The sequence below is a fragment of the Thunnus albacares genome, chromosome 18, assembly GCF_914725855.1.
Source record: "Thunnus albacares chromosome 18, fThuAlb1.1, whole genome shotgun sequence".
Lineage (NCBI taxonomy): Eukaryota > Metazoa > Chordata > Actinopteri > Scombriformes > Scombridae > Thunnus > Thunnus albacares.
This window is the reverse complement of record NC_058123.1, coordinates 14036503-14056498: the sequence shown is the minus strand read 5'-3', so window position 1 is coordinate 14056498 and position 19996 is coordinate 14036503. Positions and strand designations below refer to the sequence as shown.

The window sequence follows — 19996 nt, the reverse complement described above, 5'->3', positions numbered from 1 at the left end:
GTTGAACAGTTTGGGAACAAACAGCTCATAGAGAGTTGCTGTTATTCTTCCCATTAAAATTAATAATAATAATGAAAACCTTTTAGAAAACAACCGTGACACTAGAGCAATTATCTGACCAAGAGACTATAATTTTACAGAGAAATTGTCCATCAGCCAAACAGGCTCAAACACTGACCTAATCGGAAATCCTCATCTGAATAAGCAAACAGACTCATGTCTCAATAGCAAACAGTGTAGAGCTGCAGTAAAGTCTATAGTGCCTTTTTTCCTCTGCGTAATTTCCAGTCTCATTTTTCCCTGTGTAACTTCATAGTCGCCCAACCCTTTTTTCTGTCTTCTTCCCAGACTTTTTTCCTTTTTCTTTTTTTTTCATGTAGGCTAATACACAGGCCGGCGCTGCAATTTCGGAATCTGCCCTTGTATATGGCGGACGAAAATTTCCACAGCAGGAACCGCACCACAAACCCCCCTGTGCGAGGCAGAAACGGAGTAGAGCCCGCACGGACTGAGTAAAAAACCTCGGCTAATTCATCATTCATTGCGCCATTACTCTTTACCAAAATGTAACGTAGCGTGTCGCGGAGGAAAACCGATCCGGTGGAAAAAAAATTTAACATTTGGAATTTCTCATAACTAATTCACAATTTTTTTTTTTTTTTTTTTTTTTTTTTTGAGGAAGCAGTTGTGCAGTCACCTCTGGTCGGGGAGGGAAGATTTCTGGAGCGGGAGCCTGTTTCGCATGAGCTGCATCGTTTTTGGAGGTATGTCAAACCGCTGTTTGTGTTCTTTTTTCCCCTTGATTTAGAAATCCTAAATTTGAGAAATTTCACTTGCGGATGTTAAGTTTTTGTCCCCTCGACTTAATAAACGACACCCGGCAGTCTTTTTTGCACTACTGCTCGCCACTAAACCAGGTGCAGGCTTTGAAGCCATCCTAAATAGACCTTATCTGTTGATGTTTTTTGGCTGAATTTTTGTAACGAAGCTTTCGTGTAACTGCTGACCAGTCGTCTGCTCACCTAGTTTTGTTCACATATAACGTTACACCACGCAGGAGGAAAAAAACAGTATATTCCGATGAGGCAAGGGCTACAGTGGCAACATGAAGGACGATGAGGGGAGGAACAATCTGAAACACAAAAACCTCCTGCAGCCATGTTTTGTGAATTTTCCTGCAAATTTGAGCAGGGCTCCGGAGTTGTTCCCCCCTGAAACTCAGACAGCTCTAACGACACTTTGGGTCGTATTTGATGTCCTTACAGTCGTTGTAGACGAGCAAGAAAAAACAACAAAGTGTCGTCATGTCAAAATACATTTCGAGTTTAATTTTTAGGAAGATAGAGGATTTTAAATCTCGGTGGCATTGGCGCCACCTGTAGGCAGTCATTTTGAGAAATTACAAAAAAATTATAATGAGACTAGTTTGAGACTTGTTTATTGAATTGAATGTTAGTTTATGCGAGCCGAGACGCATGTTATAACGCCTTTTAAATGAATAGAAATCTTCCGTAATCGATTCCCTCAGATTAAAATGACAGGTACCCCGTGCTTTTCATGCTAATTAATGCACAATGACCTTTTAAAAAGGCTGCATTCAAAGCAAAGTGCAAGTTAATTCTTATCCTTCATTGGTTTTATTCATGATGAATATTCTGGCCTTGAATTATATTGATAAAGGTTTTAAAACAGTTTGTCATTTTCACAAATCTTATAATGTGCCTCTATTCTGGGAGACTAATATATAAAAAAAAAAAATCTGCTTAATCTATCCTATATCTTTTCAGTCAAGCATAAAACTTTGCATGAACTGTGATCCTCCTTGTTTACTTATGTATGAATGTTTCTTTTGTGATGGATACACAGATATTTACTATTTGGTAAACATGTGGACTTTTTTTCTTGTTGTTATTTCTAGAGATTGGAAATGTGTAAGCGGAAAAATAACTATCCAAAGTGAACTGAACAGCAGTGGAAGAAGAAAGACCCATGTCAGCATAATTTGAGGGCAGGAAAAACAATCACAACCAGTGCCTCTACTGTTTATATTAATCCTGCAGACGCCAAACAGTTTCCCATCGTGCATGGCTTGCTTTTATTTTAATGTAAGGGGAAACTGCGGAGGCCATTTTGCTGTGGGTAATATTAATGCTGACCTTCAAACCTGTATAAATTCAAAGAGCTGGTGGAAATTGTACATTTGGTATGTAAAATCTGGGTGTAAATTCTGACCTTTGCTCGGAAAGTTTAATCAAAATTCAGTTAAAGTGCAGAATTAAAGAGAGGCAACCAGTGTCATGAGTTTAATAGGGTTGGATTGCTCTGTGAGTGATGGGAATGTTTATGTGCAGAATACCTGAAGGACCAAGTAATATGTTATAAAGCTCTTAGGAATAATGCTGCTATGTGTTACAATGGAAAACACCTTACTTAAACTCTGATCTGGTTAATGAGAACTTGTATTCCAGGATGTCAGGAAGGTTTTTAGGTAAGGTAAGAGGAATGTTGGTCTGTCAGGACTTTAATGAACAAAAGCTTTGTTTCACTGAGGATATTCAGAGCGAATAGTTTGGATGGAGAGGTGAAACTTGTCCCTCCACGCCCTGATAAACACAAGATGGTGAGGGATCATATCACAGCCTGTGGGTTAGTGTTTGAAACATAGTTGCTGTTCTAACTGTCATTAACCGAGTACAGGTTTTGTTTTCCGTTTAAAGGGCTGATACACAAACGGTTGCTGTCTTGGATGTCATGTCGTTTCTTTTTGTCTTAATGTACAATCACAGATTCATGATTTGGGCTCAAATGTGTCTGATGAAACATGCATCCTTTTTAAAACGTAGCACACATCTCATGTTCTGCTGTTTTCTTAGTGGCATATTGAAAATGTCTGAAAATTGCTTCGCTTAAATTAGTCTCCAGGGAATGGCTTTTCAGGGGTTGGGGCTGCTGTATTAAAAAAATTCTGTTCATTCTGCACATATTTTTCCTGCCTCTTCCTTTGTAAAAATGAACCTTATTGGTTTCATGAATAATGCATAAGGACGTTCAATTGCTGCAGCAATGAAAATTAGGCCTGTTTACATGCAGTGGTTATGTACACAGAGGCTTCTTTTTTTTTTTTTTTCCTTGACCATTTTCTGAAGGTAGAGCAGAGCCTGAGTAGCTTTTCTGAAAATACAAATTTTCAGCAAAGCAAATCTCATTTCTTTGAGTGAAAAGGGGAGGGGTGAAACTCCCGCGGGTTTAATGAATCCATAAATCACAATAGTGCCAGGTTTGCTGCGCCTGCGTATGTGTGCAGTGTAATTTTGATTTTCATCAAAAATTTAATCTGCCAGCCTAGAAGGGTTTAGCAGCAGACCAGATGCCGCCCTGAATTTCTAATTTTAGGGGCCTGATCTTTCAGGATTTATTTTTGTATAATTCAAGTCTGCTTTTCAATATCTCTTGTTATTAAATTTTAATTCGTAGCATTAACATATAGATTGAAAAGGTTTTTATGGGGGTTTTTGAGTGTATGCTGATGGAATTTTACTAGACGACACAGTTTCTTTTTCCAGAGTATCCTGTGTGTGTGTGTGTGTGTGTGTGTGTATGAGGAGGTGGGGTTGGGGGGGGGGGGGATTTATCCATTTCTCTGCATTATTGCTTTTTGAAATCATTGGTCATACACCATCTTGGAAGACATTTATTACAGAGGACAGGAAAATGTGCATTTGATTAGAGAAACAGGGAAAGCAAAGCATTTAGTGTGAAACAGGTTTTTGGTCAACCCCTTGCTCCCAGGCACTGACTGTGCTTTGGATAATACAAACATGCAGTGAAAGCAGTGATTGAAGTGACCCCTCCATCCTCCATTTTAGCTGATTCCTATTTTTAATCCCTCCAGAGTATGAGCCTTAAACAAATTTGTATTTTATATTTGGAATTTCTATTCCAGTGTACTTAACATGCAAAGCACAGTGATTTTTGGCAAAGTAAGGTACAATTCAAAGTAAGAAAATCTCTCAATCTAAGTTAGAAGCACAACTTTTTTTTTGCTATAACCAAGCGCAGTGGTTGAATTACTTCATTATTGTGCAGAGGCAGATACAGTACTGCCCAAATATAGGCCAATTATTTTAAGTACCTCGACTAAGCGCTGAATTCTGAACAGAGGACCTAGAGATGTTTTCCTTGTATGCCTAACCTCCTTATTCTGTAACCCTAGATAAATTTAGTACAGTGATATAATATGCATGCATTGACATTTTAAAACACAGCTGGGCCAAATCACAAAGAGAAAACTAGTCTAATAAATTGACATAAATTACAATGCCACCAACCCCTGCTTACTGACTTACTCACTTATTGATCTTATCTATACATCCTTGATATGCAAATAACATTTGATGATTTAATTTAAAACTATTTCCTGGTCTTGTGGTTTTGTTTATCTCCTCTATTGGTCTTTTGTTTTAGTTGGTTAATGTTGTGCTTTTTTTGTAAGGAACATCAAAGAAATGTGCATCTGGTTTAAATTTATGCTCTTTCTATGGTGCTGTAGGTCACACCATATCAGAAGTTTCAGACTATGAAAGAACAGAAGGCCAGATGGCTAATTTTGCATTTTGACTTTAATGAGTGGAAAACAGGCCACAACTGGCATTTCATATATTCAGGGTATGCATTCAGAAAATTGCACAGGAAATATTACACAGGTGATATGCATGTGTCCTTGTATTATTTATAGGTTTATAGATGAGAAAAGTTGCTTAGTTTTTGGTTAAGGAGGTATTGAGATACATTGCTTTGATATTCTCAGCTCTTTTCCCCCCACACTGGGGATACTCCAGGCACCAGTCCATATTAGCTGATATTCATTAGAAATGCCGTTCAAGGTGGCTTATGGTTCTCTCTAACCCCACATGGACTTGAGGTGACTGCTGTGGGAGTGGGACCTTGTCAACTGACTCTTGTGACACATAGAGTAGGCAAGAGTAGCAGAGAATTTCAAAGTTTTTTTCAAAACAGGAACTTTTTTTTAGGGTAAGGATGCAGTTGCTAAATGTATTGAAATATAGATATAATGATTAAGCAATATCTCATGACTGGCCATGATATATTGTGATTATATCACAGCTAAGGGGCACTGTTCGTACCCCAACCCTTTTTATAAAACAGTTGGCAAATACTACAATACAGAAATTATAGACACAATCCAATAAAAACAATTTTATTTAATACATTACAAGTCATTTTACAAGAAAGTAATTCCCGGATTTCTGTGATTGCTATGCAATGTTAGTCAACTGCTGAACTAATGTTCAAGCTAGTCGGCGAGCTTACCAGAGTTTATTTATTCACATTAATTAGAACATTTCCGTTATTTGTACACCCGTGGAAAACTGTCCAGCGTCACTGGGGTCATGTTGCAAAGTGTTTGCAATAACGTTAGGCCTCCTCATTTTGTTAGGAGATGTTTTGCATTGGTGTGGCGAGGATGCTGCTCCACCTTCTCCGGACACTGAGCTTTGGTCGCCAGTAGTTCTGGAGAGAGTTCTCACATTTGTGCTCATGGACATTATCTCTCTTTCTTCAAGACCCGCATCTGAAAGATTTTACACCATGGTGCTGCAGAGAAAGTGGTTGGTGTAGCTCTGCGTCATCCCTGCTTGCTTACAGATTGTGGGCAACATTTTAACAGCAGCTGCGAAGTGATAGTTAAAAATAGAACTGTAAGCATGGACATTCAACGTCATAGCTGTAGTAAATGCTCATTATACCAGGGCTATCAACCAATCAGATCACAATGTTTTAACTACCTGTTTTAAAAGATGTAATGGTTAACTTTTAAAATGAGTATTCCTATTCTGTCACCAGTATTTGGTTCCTGTTGGGTGTTTTGCTAGTAGCAACCCCTACTGACACTGTTCTGTAGCATTTGCCACATCCAGCTGTTTGTCCAGTCGGTGACCAAGCAAATATTGACATTTTTTATCTAATCCCTAAATGCCCTTTTTGGAGCATTACCGGATTGTAATCTTCTTTTTTAAATTTCAGCTGTCTGGTGATTGTTTTTCCTGATATAATAGAATTTAGTTTTTCTGTGATCAGCTTACTGCTAACTAAGCTAGCCACTGTGCTAGCTAACGCTATCTGGAACTAATGTTTTGCTAATGCAACATTCTAAATACTCTTTTTACGTTTACTTTTGTGGACTCTGTGTATGTTTACTAAATGAATTATAATGCTGCGCTGGGTCTCAATTTGCATACTTCCATACTTACACTTGCTATTTTGAGTCAGTGCATTCACACTGACATGTATGGCAAAATGCAGTGCACTGTGAGTACCCGGATGGTGCACTCAAAAAGTTGAGTGTGGAACGCTGGACACTTATCACCCTCAGTGGTTGCCAGGGTCCACCGACCTAGCGTAGATTTTAAAGCAGGCTAAAAGCTGTTGTAAGTTTTGCTGTAGGACCGTTAATATGTCACTTTATAAAGTTTTAATATTTTTTCAGGCGAGAAAGTAATCAGTTCTATCCCCAATATGTGGTCAGTTTATCCAAATAACGCCTGTTTGTAAATCTGTTGCAACGTTTTCGGACATGTGAGGAGCCCCAGCTGGCCGGGTGAGACCAGCCGGTCATCTCACAGCAGCAGCCCGACTCCTGCGTCATCATCCCGGGGAGAACATGATCCGATGAACTGATCTGTGCAGCTCTTTGGTGATTTACCGCCGGCTCTAATGTCTCTGTAGCATTTTGATATATGATGTAATTCCTTTTGGAAGATAAATGTTGGTCTCACAGATGAAATCTAATAATTGTAGCTGCCACATTAATTTGTCTGAATGTAAAGTGAAACTTCATGTTTTTACTGGACAGAACAACAGTGCTGCCTCTGGGGCTCCATATGTACATTTATCACCACATTTCAATAAATATAAATGATTTAAAGTGACCAGATCAGTCTATATTAAATTTTGTTTTATTTTATTAAGCTACACAACAGTTTGGATTTTTATTGTAGCTACAATAGAGACTGAGTAACATAATTTACTGCATCTCTCTGTCAGTGAGGTTATTTTTTTGTGAGAAAAACAGTGTAAGTGGAGCTTTGAGTTGAAATTATTTTGTCACAGTACAGTCAGGTAGTTGTGTTGAAGCTGAGCTGCTGCTGTCAGCAAGGACGCTGCCGTTCCATTTGCAGAATGACGTAAAAGCACATTCATTTTTAATAAAATTCATTTGAATTGAAGTCAAGTGATATTTTGGTGGGCGACAGTCGTGGTCAAATGTTATAATGCTCCACGATAATGCTCCACTTAGTTGCAATTTGCGATTAAAAAAAACAGAAGAAGCGATCAAATGTTGTGATTTTCTGATAAGTGTATAACAGCCTTGTTAGATTTGAGACAACACTACCCTGTCAAAATACACGCAAATAAGTACACAGTGTACAGTATACTGCATGGAAGTGTAGTAACGGAAGTATCTGAATTGAGACACATGACTGGACTTCCTGTGGGGACTTCATGTTGACCTTCACTAGTGTTTCTTACTGGCATGAACAATGTAACTAGTTAATTTGACACATCCAGCAGTGCACTGTTGGATGTGTAAATAAGCACTGTTTGCTAACAAGTGCACCGTATGAACTTAATTATATATCAGAGTTGTATTCACAACTTGTTCCCTCTTCACCCAAATGGCCAAAACATCAGTTATCGCAGATTGGAACTGATTGGTGATTGGTATCAGATCAACTGATCCTAATGATATTACATTGGTGATTGGTAGTGGCCTTAAAAAAACCCCTCCACAATGACCTTTACCCAACAGCTTTGAATAGGTCTTATCAAATGGTAGTTAATGGCAGTATATCTCTTATATATATATATATATTAATAGATAAGAGATAAAGGTGTAAAACTTATTCATTACAAAATCATTCAGCCAGTGGTTGATCTCCAACAGCTTCATGCATTTCCTTTAGTGTTAATAATTTATAAACAAGTGATGAATGCAAGTTAAGAGTCACTGTATTTGTGCTGTGTTCATTTGTTTTGGGTGAAAATTAATCTGACAGAAGGGCCTTTAGCCTTGCGTACATGACAGCAATGATGACACATTGTTTTTTGTATGTGTGGGGGGATTAGACTTGTCATCGGAGAAAATTTTCCACACCAGTGTAAGTTCTGCCACACCACCGCCAAATACCGGTGTTGCCGACTTTGAAATCGTTTCCCTTAGGTTACATTTTAAGTAACACTTAGACAGAGAAGCCCGGCTTTACTGTGTATTTGACGAGTCACTGTTAAATTTACACAGAAACACACATTTCACACAGAATTTTCAGCAATAAGATGATTACAAAACCATAGCCAGTCACATTAAAATTGCTCATTTAAATACAGACTGTAGTTAAGCCTGTTAGTCTAAACTCTGTAGGTCTAGTGAAAATGAGAAACGGGCCTCCTGAAATGTCAGTTTCACATATACATTGCGCAAACTTTCCTGTAGAGACAAGCTGGTTTTACACGGAACCTAAACTATTGCTGTGCTGGACTAGTTTATTTTATTTTGGCAAACAAATTGCCTGCCATAAACTATCTGCAATTACATAATTTCTTGCTCCATCAGTCAGAAAATTGAATTTATTTATTTTTAGAAAATTATTTATTTTTGAGTATATCACTTTTGTTTGTACTGTGGCTTCAATCATAAATTGTGCAGCATGTCTGTGGTGACGCTAATTGAATTCATTCGAATTTTCCAGAAAAGTTACATGACATTTGGGATGTGTGGACTTATACTGATGTAATATTGTTGTCCATTTATCACTGGTGATCCTGCCCACTGCAACAACCCTTGTGGGGAATCTGTTCAAGAGAAATATTTTTGAGATAAACACCAGCAAATCTCTTGTCATGGGTGTGTTCTGTAATACAATGCTTGAATTCCAATTATTAAAAAATAGTACTTGTATGATTTGGACCCACTAGAGCAAAACATTTAGGGTCATTTTCTTGTCTTAACTCCACAATTGATCTAAAATAATAATAATAATGATAATCAATAATGTGTGTGCCCTCTGCATCAACATTTGAGGTTTTCTTGTGCATGGCATTTGAAAGGGAATGCCAGCCATTTCAAGAATTCACTTCAGTCCTAAAGGTAGAAAATGGAAAACTGACCATTAAATTTATGTCGCCAGGATGTAAAATTTGGCACTGCTGCATAGACAATAAATGGGCCACTAACTTTGCTGACCCATAAGATTTCTGTGGGAGTTGTTGCATCCAAATGAGCTTTAAAATCAATCTAGTACATAATTCTCCTACTGCAGTGCTAAATTATACACTTCATATTGCTATGACAGCTGCATTTCATAACAGCACGAGTGTCACAGTTTCAAAGGTTTTCTCAGATCTCTAGCTTTAGAAACAAAAATGTTGCATAAATACTGAGTAAAAATGAATTCTTCAAAAGGGTGATATATGCTTGCTGCTCAGTGGTGAACAGGAGAGGAATGTGGTTGTACTGGGCAGTTACCATGTGTGGATGGCATTAGAGCCTGACTGATAAATCAGCAGGGCTGATGTTATTGACCAGAACTAGATTTTCACAGATACTGATATTGGTGTACGTTGTGGATAGGCAAAAAGAAATTGCAGTGGAGTAAATCGCAGTCTCTGGTTAAAGCCTGGTTTATACATTAGTTGATACCATTGAGCAGCTGTCTGTTTCATTTATGCAGTCAAGTACAGTAGTTGGGAGACATTTCCTCTTTTCAATAACAGTATTTATGTTATTCAATGGTTTTAAAATGCATAACAATGTTGCATAGATAACCAGTGAATATAAATACAGCTTGTTGGCCAGTTCTTGCTCACCCTTTCAATCCATGGATGTTGTGGATAAAATTAAACATTTGTATCCCGCACATCATATGCCACTGGTGAAACTGGACACGGTGACTAGCCTAATGGAAGAGGAAATTGAAAAACCTGAAATGGAAATGCCCAAAAATAGCATTTGCCTTAAATGTCTTGAAAAGCTTTAAAAACATTTCCCACATAGAAAATGGCAATGGAAAATCAAAAAAGTAAGCATCTTTAATGAAACTGAAAATGGAAAATGACCATAATGGAGAACTTAAAATAGAAACACTCACATTAGAAAGCTTAAATGGCAATATTTGCCATTAAATGGATGGTTTGCCATGATATTTGGCAATCATTGTCCCCAGATCATACTGGTTTTTGTAAACCCCTGACCTTTCCTATTGCACCACCAGTAGGTCAAATTTCTTCTTGTCCGACCATTTTGTTCATTACAAGATAGAAAAATGTGAATTCCCTTGAAATTTGCTTTGGATTTTTATGGCACACAGAAGATAAATCCCCCAGTTTTTTTTCTTCTATTGAAACAGCCAGACTCAAATTTACAATTGTACATGAAATCTACATTAAAATCTTAGAGGCCATGTTCAAGCTTGTACCATGCAAAGGTTGTACAAGGTATTGGGTAAGACATAACTTACACAACTTTCAGGCTTGTTAAGTATTGCGCATACTGTATGATTTAGCTGACAGCACTCCAGTAAGGCAGTCATTTTTCTTTGGAGGAAGGGTAAGCAGTTTGAATTGAATGTTTTATCATGTTATCCAATTCACGGGCCTGTTTGCTGAGGCTTCCAGTTGGTCGTGTGTTATATCCAAAGAAAGGTGTATTTTGGCTATGAAAAGGCTTGTTGTTGCTGTATTGGTGCGCTATTATTAGCAGACCAATTTTCCCTCTTTCCATAATATCAGTCATCCTGGTATAACTCTGTTTTGCTTGGTTGCATTTTGAGCACATTCTCTTGACAAGACCTTTTATAGCCTTGTGCTGAAGTGGCAAGTTGTGTAATTTGGATATTTCTGAAATTAGAGCATTTGGGTGCCACAAAGCTGTGGATTTTATGGCATCAGAGGTCACTTATGAACAGTTAAGCCACTCTGTTCCTTGTGGCTCACCACAATTTTTTTTCTGTCCTCAAATCTATCACACTGTCACAGATATATATATATATATATATATATATATATATATATATATATATATATATATATATATATATGTACCTGTGCATTTTTGAGCTCACACATCTCTTGACTGTGAGGAAATTAAGGGTGGTTGTCACACAATTTGTGCCTTTTTAGACTTTCAATAGTTATCTGGTGCAGGCTATTGCTTATTTTGTGCAGGTTGCTCTTAGGTTCTTTACTCAAATTAGAGCTGACATTTAGAGACAGCCCTTTTTTTCTTCGATGTTGGATGTTACCATGGCAGTTTCAAAACAGAACATTTCTCTTTGACCTGGCAGAGCTGATATTGTGCTTAGGTACTATATATTGGACCAAAAGTCATGCCCCAATCAAGCCTGTATACTGCTACATGACAGTAAAGTTTGTTTCTCTGTTGTTTTTTCCCCTCCTACAGAAGAACGGGGTCAGAGGAGGCGGAGTCATGAGTGCAAAAGAGGCACCCAATCCTGGCATGGAGCAGGCAGACGGTGGGAGTGCAGCCACAGATGGCCCCTCACCAACCTTAGCCTCAACGACCAAGAGTACCAGTCCACCACCTGTCACAGTAAAGAAAGAACCTGGGACCTCGGAGACGAGTAACGGGAAAGTCGGTGATCCCAACCCTGCTGAGATCTGTGTTGTCATCGGAGGAAATGATGGAGGAGCAAGTAGAGGTGGATCCCGTAGAGCTCAGACCGAGGGTATGTTTGCCCTTGGTACTCCTCCTCCAACGAAGAGCACAGACTCGTGCATAGGTGTGTGAATGAATTGTACATATGGATATATATATACCTGCATTCATGTCCGGTGTCTCTTGACTTTGACCTTGCTCTCCAGAGCTGAACAACTTTCCTGACTTTTCAAAACAACATGAAAAAGACAGCACAGCATTTAAAAATGACATTTATAAAGATTCAGCAGCACTGTGTCTTTTCAGAAACAATGTCCTGGTTACTCTAGATAATCAGCAGACACTGCTGTGAGCCGTTTTCATTGGAACTACTTTCTCTAGAAGAAATAGCCCCTATTACAGTTGACAGTATGTTGGTGCTGCTGAATTTTTTAATGTAATTTTCCAAAGCTGTGAGCTCAAATGAAATTCCAGTCACCTCTAAGTATTGGCTTGGCAGCTGAACTCTTTAAGATATCCCAACACCTGGGTGAATAAAACCAAAACTATCTGCATGGCTAGAGAACGCACAATTAGAGAGAAATGAAACAATATGCATTTTTGCAGTTTGAGTGAGTTGTTTTTTTTTTTTTTTTGAAAGAGGTAGTGTGTTTTGTTCATGCTTGACTCTGCTTTCCATTGATTTCCAACCATGAAACTCTCACATGATGATGGCGATTGTTACTATTACAACACCCATTTGGCAAATTCCTTGGTGAAATAATTTGCACAAATGCACTCTGCAGGTGTACGTGTGCAAATGTGTGTGTGGGTGTGTGTGTACTGTATGCAGATTCATTTGCCAGTGTATTAGACACACTTAGCTAAAACTAATGCAGTTCAAATCAACAGCCCTGCAATAAATCATACCTTCACAATGGTCATAATGTTTCTAATATTTAGTGTACCCTCATTAATGTAAAGAAGGTGGACAAAATATTAGAGCCTCCTGTCATTAAATGCAGTATAACTGAACAACAGCACAAGCCACAACCTCCAAAAAAACATTAAGTTGAACATGTCTCTAAAACTTAACATTGTAACCTAGTCGACATTAGAACTAGCTAGGTGTACCTAATTGTCACTAACAAGTATTTGATCCTGATTTTGTAGCATTTTCAAATTATACTTGAACATTCACTTCTAGGTTTCTGTTTTAACGGAGCACAATGCATTATTTTTGGCTCATATACTCAGAGCACAATAAACAAAGACTTTGAAATGGAAGCAGGCTTTTTAAAGCTGATACTGAATAGTTAAAACACACCAATCTCGGCTCAGTACATGCTTATTATTTCAACCAATTAATCGGATTTGTAGTAATTCTTTCCTTTTTGGCAACAAAAGCTGAGTAAAGTTCTCAGTGGAATGTGTTTTCAGCTATCCTGCAATTCAAATTCAGAAAACAAACATTGTGTGGAATGTGACATTTACTTAGAGCTCAGAACATTAACTTGTTATTGGTAATGTTTTTGATGGTTGGTTTGGTTACTAAATAATTGGCAGATGTGTGTATATATTCACAGTAGTTACAACGAAATTCTCTTTAGAAATGAGAGAATCTGCTACATGCACTATCGACAACACCGTCGCTTTGTTTTTATGACACTGTTTTGAATTCTCATGCAGGTTCCTATGTATGTGGGGTATGTGGGAAGAAGTACAAGTATTATAACTGCTTTCAGACACACGTCAGGGCACACAGAGGTAAGACACTTGAGGTTTTTGCCTATGTATTCGGTCTTTATGAAAAGCCAAATAATGACTGTCTGCTCTTTTTGTTTTTCCTATCTTGACAGTATGGTCCTAAAATTATTCACTTCCTCTGCATGAGTCATACATGTCCTTTTGGCCAGGAATTGTATTTTATTTATTTATTTTTGGCCTCTGAATTGTTTTTTATCTGAGTGATGACAATTTTAGCACAAGTTGGAGGCAGCGAGCAGATGTGAGCACACTAGCATTCATCTATTCATAGAAATCTTTAAGGCTGACTTTTTTTTTTTTTTTTTTTTTTCCCACTATAGAATCAGAGACCATGGTTGGAGATGGTCTACCCCAGACACCCAACAGTGAGTACACTATTGCACACTCATCCACTGAAAACACTCAACTTTATTAGCATGCAAGCACAAGCTGTTTATTTCATACTGGGCTCATTTAACAGGACGGATCATTATGTTTTGTTACTAGATATCTTTGAGATTTTCATAAAAGCCGACTAAAAATAATCCACCACATTTTATAACTGAAGATACCTTTGTCTCCATGTTCCTGGGCAGGCTAAAAGCCACATTATGTACCCTCATTGTCCTCGTTTTTGATCTTTGGCTTATCATCCCCTTTCCTCTCTCCCACAAGCCTCCTCACTATAGCCAACTTCCCAGTGACATTTTTAATATAAGGACACAACCAACTCCACCTCAAACTTCCTGGCATGGTCATGTCACATGTGAACCGATGTTTTGATGGTCACAAAGATATTTTGCTGGTAAAATTAGTTTAAAGTTTAACTAAATTACCACAACTAAGCCAATTTAAGACCACGTCCTCACAGCCAAAACGGTCACACACCCGAGGTAAATCTGAAACTACCTATAAAAATAATTGCCGACCTGCAGGTATGGGGATGTTGCTCTTTTAATGGCATTGTATGTAGCTGCCAGGGCCTGTATTTATCAGGCACCTTAAAATCACTCCAAAAGTTTGATTAGCACTAAAAATACTCCTACCTCAGAGTAGCACTTGAGTTATTTATAAAGCTTCCTACAGGTACTCTCCGCAATCATTACATGAATGTGCACATAACTTAAAGGCGTCAGTATTAACTAGAGCTGGGACGATATGCTTATCTCCCTATTTGATAGTATCATGATACTTGAGTGCCGATTCGATATGTATTGCGATTTTTAAGTATTGCGATCCTACAAGTATTGCGATTCGATATTACGATTTATTGTGATTTTTGTTTGCTTTTTTTAAACAATAGACCATGGGCAAAAGTTAAATCATACACTTCTGACTGTATCATGAGTCATATTTCCAAAAACAATGCACATCACATATCAGTCAGTCTTTCTGCGTTTTATTTCAGCATTGCTATACAGCATATAAAAGTGTACAATAGAATAAATAAAACATATATATACTTTTTGAAGTAAACTGCTCCATTTAGCTGTTCCTGCTTATCAAGCTAGTGCCACAAGAAAATAATAAATCAAATAAGATGTTAGGCCAAAATAAATAGAGCCACTGAAAACTGCACACAGCACAAATGTGAGCCTTTAAATTAACATCCTTCACATAGGAAATTGAACTTGAAAACTGTCCTTTCAAAACCGTGGATTGCATATAAAAATGGTAAATAAAATGTACAACAGATTTGTCCCTGTAAAAATAAATATGCATAGCCAAAAAGCCCTCATTGAATAAAGGTTATAAAATATAAACATGAGATAATGAGACCAGCAGATGGAGCTGCAGGACCTGAAGCTGTCACCATCTGGTTTCATTTGCATCTGGGAGGGGAACAACTGTTTCCACATCTCACAGCTAAACAGCAAGTAGTCTGAAACTTTTCTAAAATAGTAGAATGAATACAGAATATACACTTTTTGAAGTAAACTGCTACATTTAACTGTTCCTGCTCATCAAGCTAGTGCTATAAGAAAATAATAAATAAGATGTTAGGCCAAAATGAAAAGAGCCTCTGAAAACTGCACAAATCACAAATGTCAGCCTTTAAATTAACATCCCTCACATATGAAATTCAATGTGAAAACTGTACTTTAAAAACCCAGGATTTGACTGCATATAAAAGTGGTAAATAAAATATACAATTGAATGAATAAAAAATATATACTTTTTGAAGTAAAGTGCTACATTTGGCTGTTCCTGCTCATCAAGCTAGTGCTCGGGAGTGTCAAGATTCTAGTGCAAAAAACAAGAGCTGGTCGACGTGCTCTGTGGTGAGGCTGCTCCTCTGAGCTGTCACAATGTACCCAGCTGTAGAGAACACACGTTCAGTAGAGACGCCGGTCCCTGGTACAGACACACAAGTACCGCTTGGCTAGCCTGGCCAAGAGAGGGTACTCAGGATGTTCTTTCCACCAGTCCAGCGGGCTTCCAGACAGTGGCAAAGGAGCAGCTGTGTTGTACTTTTTCACCTCCTCCTCTGCACTGTCAAAGGCTGACTGCTCTGGTGGTGCTGGTGCCTGACTGGCATTCCCAAAAGTGTTCCCAAGTAATCCAGCCAGTGCACAGGACACTCTTCTTTAATCAGATTGGGGGGGGGGGGGGGGGGCGCCCTGCGGAGCTGGTTTTGCTTTTTTATGTTCTATCTTTGACAGCATTCTACTTATTTGATAGTTAACATTGCAACACATCATGACATAGTATTAGCAAAGCAAAGTGTTCTACATATCATATTCATATTGTAACAATTGTAAAATAAATATACATCCAGAATATTCAATGTAAACAATATGCAGGTGAGCAAAGTATTCTGGACTGTTTGCTAGAATCAGCAAGGCCAAAGTTATATAAACATTTAATTTCAGCTACATGTCTTGCAGTGCCAATGTGCATGCGCACTCACACACTCACACACTCACACACCTGTAGTGTCTGTCTGTGTAGGGGAAAGCAGTGCAGCTGTGACTGCTGGCTGTTGCTTGGAAACATCTGACCATGTCATACACACTGTTCCATCTTGTTGATATGTCTGTTACTAGTCTGTGCTCAGGAAGCTCCAGTAACTTTTGTTTTTGCTCCACAGCATGGAGTCCTGTGGCACTCCTGTGGAAAAACCCAGTCACATGTCGTACTCGTCCGAGTAATCTTGCAACAGCTGGCAGCTTTAGTGCACGCTGTGAGGCCAGGTTGAGGGTTTGCGCGAGACACTTGACATGGAGAAAGGCGGCTAATTCTTTTACTTCTGACTTAACCTTGTAGAATTTTGGCACGACTGTCTCTGAGAAAAACTTAATTGATGGTATAACATACCGAGGCTGCAAGGTGTAAACCCTGTTTTGAAAACCTGTATTTTCCACCACACTATATGGACAAAGGTCTTTGCAGATAAAATGAGCAATTGACCTTGTGGTGCATTTTGCTTTCTTTGAACTGCTGGGCAGTTTATTCAGTGTTTGTCTGGGGTCCGTTGGCTTGCTGCTACAGGCTATTTGGCTAATTCCACATTTAGCTCTGGATGGTGTCGAGCAAGATTGGCACTAATGTTGGTCATATTGCTACAATGCAATACACTTAAGCATACAGCTTAAGTCATGTCTAGCTCTGCATTTCCTGGTAATGTGTGAAACCTATAGTGTTTTCATACTTTAGATTTAAAATGTGAGGGTGCTGGTTGTATCCCTGAGATTCGCGGGGATATGACCTGCACTGTCCGCCATCATTTGTTTTTGCTGTCTTGCTTCCGCTTTGTTTTTCTTGAAACGGATATGACATCACTTTACTCATAGATTACAACAAATACATTTTACCAGCTGCTGGATAAAAGCGGTAACTTCTCTCCACCTTGTCTAATAAGCAAAGACTAAAATGAAGCAATTGAATTTGAATTATATCGATTCAGGAGTCAGTGTATCAATTAAAAAAGCATAAAAAAAGAATCCTGTAATCGTGTTTCATTTTTTTTCCACCACACCTAGTATCAACATAGTGGAGAGATAAGAAACAGCTGTAAACACATTGGAACCAAAAGGTCTATGACGGTGTTAATAAGTAGGCCAGAGAGGCTGCTGCAAATAAAATGCTGATAGATTAAATTCTTAAGAGGATGGAACATGCTGGGATGCAGTTTTTTGGTTGACGCCACATATTTAGACTTTATACTTCATTATGACTGGCATGCCAATTTATAAGTGTATTATTAAATATAACTTGCTTCTGTGAGCAGTCCAAGTGGCCCCAAAATAACATGGCAGCAAATAAAGATAAAACAAGCTTTGTCAGTTACCTGAATAAGTTGAAAGCTCAGGTTTAGGGCTTCACAGTTAAGATATATAATCTTAACTTTAAACATTTTCAAGACCAGGCTTGTTCTAAATGATTGGTTACTGTAGCATCTTATTTCGATGAATTGTTAAACTTATCCTGCATTTTAAAACCCACTGAGGATTATTAAGCTAGGCCAACTGCAAACCATTTTCCATTTGTAACTTCACAAATGGAAAATGGCTTTCAACTTTGCATTTTTAGTTTTGTTGAATTACCAGACAGTGTGTAACCTAAACTTGAAAATGCAAACTGCTTTGACATTTGAATGTGAAATAGGTCATGGTATTAATGCTTATCAAATGAAAATGAAATGCCAGTTTGCATTTTCATTTGAATAATGGCAGGATTTTCCCAGGCTGTGTTTTTTTTTTTTTTTTTTTTTTTTGAAAGCTTTCATAGTCATCCATCAAAACCAATGAGCAGGATATAACATCCAATTGGTTGAATTTTTATAAAAATACCAAGAAATCCAAGGACATTCGGGTTTGTTTTTTCCAGAGCCACTTGAAAATAAAGATAAAAGCACAGAAACATCACAGTAAAGAGACAAGTCCGACCTTCAAAGATCATGCATCCATAAGCAATTATCTGTGTTGTTAAGCTATGTTATCGATTTACTTGGAATGTGTCCTTACCTGTGCTTGGAGCAATGATGTTATGTGAGCTTTTATTACATTGACAAATGCCAGGAATCCACTATTTTGTGGAAAATATTTTTAATCATTTTAATTGTTGGGGAAATGCATGGATTGTAAGCCTCGAGGTGAAGTAAATGCAATTACAGTTTGGCACCCTAATGATCATTATTGTGGCTGTTTTTCCTTAATGCTGTGTCAACTTTTTTTGCTGTGATGTGTGTTGTTTTAAATCAAATGTTCTCTTTTGATCATTTTTGTATTTTTGCATCTACCAGAAAATTCATAAATGGAAAGGTTTTTGATCTGCTGTAGGAGTTTCTGTATGTAAAATGCAGTTAATTAATATATTAATGAAATCCTATTTTTCCAAATCAGCTTCTTACTATGAATGATGGGGTCCTACATGAACACACAAGTTTCTGCCCAAGCTTGAACAGTTTTGGTTATTTCACCTGAGAGGTTTCAGAATTTTTTTGTTTCGTCTGTGCTCGTCTCACTGGTTTGAAGTGAGCAGGGCTCAGGTGTAAAAAGGTAATGTCATGTACTACCAGGCACCAATCAGGATTTAGCAACATTTGAATCAAAAACAATGAAAGTTGGGGTGTTGTTTGGTCACCGTCAATTAAATCTGATCAAACCACACCTGCACAGTACTGATGAAGCAGATTAACTGAGTGTTAATAGATAATATTGAAGGATGTTTTCCCCAATCCTTAACTTAAATTGCTGGGTATTTAATCAGGAATATTTAATGTTATAAGGAAAAGAAGGCAGCTGATTGAATTCACGAGGTCAAGACAGACTTAAAAAAATGTAGAAGTTGTTGCTGTGCTGTTAAATGATAAAACATTTGTCTCACGGGTGTGTGAGGTGAGGGGGGCCTTCTGCTAGGGCAGCATCAGTCAGGCATATTACTGTGGAGAGAGTCACTAGCCTCTGTCAGTGGACTAAACCTGGCCTGGAGGAAGTGGAGAAAAAAAAATGGTTGAAATTGATTTAGTCTTTTAGTTGCTCTCTGCCATGCTGTTTATGCAAGAGATTGCCTTCAGACAGGATTTCACTGTGGTGTGCTAAGAGGCACTTCGGGTGTTCTTAATTGTCAACAGCCACCTGGCTGAACCGTGCTTTCCACTGCAACAGAATTAGCGGGAGCAGAACAAGTAATCTGCATCCCTAATGTCCTTTCGCTTAGCCCTCTACAGACTTGGCAAGAAATGGCTGTGAAAGTTATTAAACTTTAAACATGTTAATGAGGGGCAATATTAATACGCATTCAAAAATTTATGCTTGCAGGATTTGGGTCATAGCAAAATTTCAGTTCAGTATCTCAGTTAAAATAATACATTTTGAATGTGCTAGTGGCATGTACAATCTCACAAATTCCAAATAAAAGAAAATTTCCCACTTTATATTATACTTTATTATACTTTATAACACAATTTTTAAATTTAATTCCAATGTAAAATGCTGCATTGAACAAATTGGCATTGGAATTTACATATTTGTAGCTCTGTGACCAATCTGATAAATTGAACACCTGATTTTTTTTTTTTTGCCTACATTTTTATATTAGCATTGTTTGTGTGTGTATATGCAGATGTTACTTAAA

The 19996-nt window shown here is 37.9% G+C and overlaps 1 protein-coding gene across 8 annotated transcripts in view; it reads left to right on the top strand.

Moving 5' to 3' along the window:
* Nucleotides 1-217: 217 nt before the first annotated feature.
* Nucleotides 218-19996, top strand: part of znf618 (zinc finger protein 618) — a 37266-nt gene continuing 17487 nt past the window's right edge. Inside the window, exons 1-5 of one of the 8 annotated variants that reach the window (XM_044333307.1) lie at nt 218-512; nt 679-764; nt 11477-11816; nt 13361-13438; nt 13759-13803. In XM_044333307.1, coding sequence (XP_044189242.1) covers nt 11504-11816; nt 13361-13438; nt 13759-13803 — 436 coding nt within the window. In that variant the 5' untranslated portion in view covers nt 218-512; nt 679-764; nt 11477-11503. The remainder of the gene's footprint in view (nt 513-678; nt 765-11476; nt 11817-13360; nt 13439-13758; nt 13804-19996) is intronic. The other 7 variants (XM_044333305.1, XM_044333306.1, XM_044333304.1 and 4 more) reach the window with 7 other exon arrangements.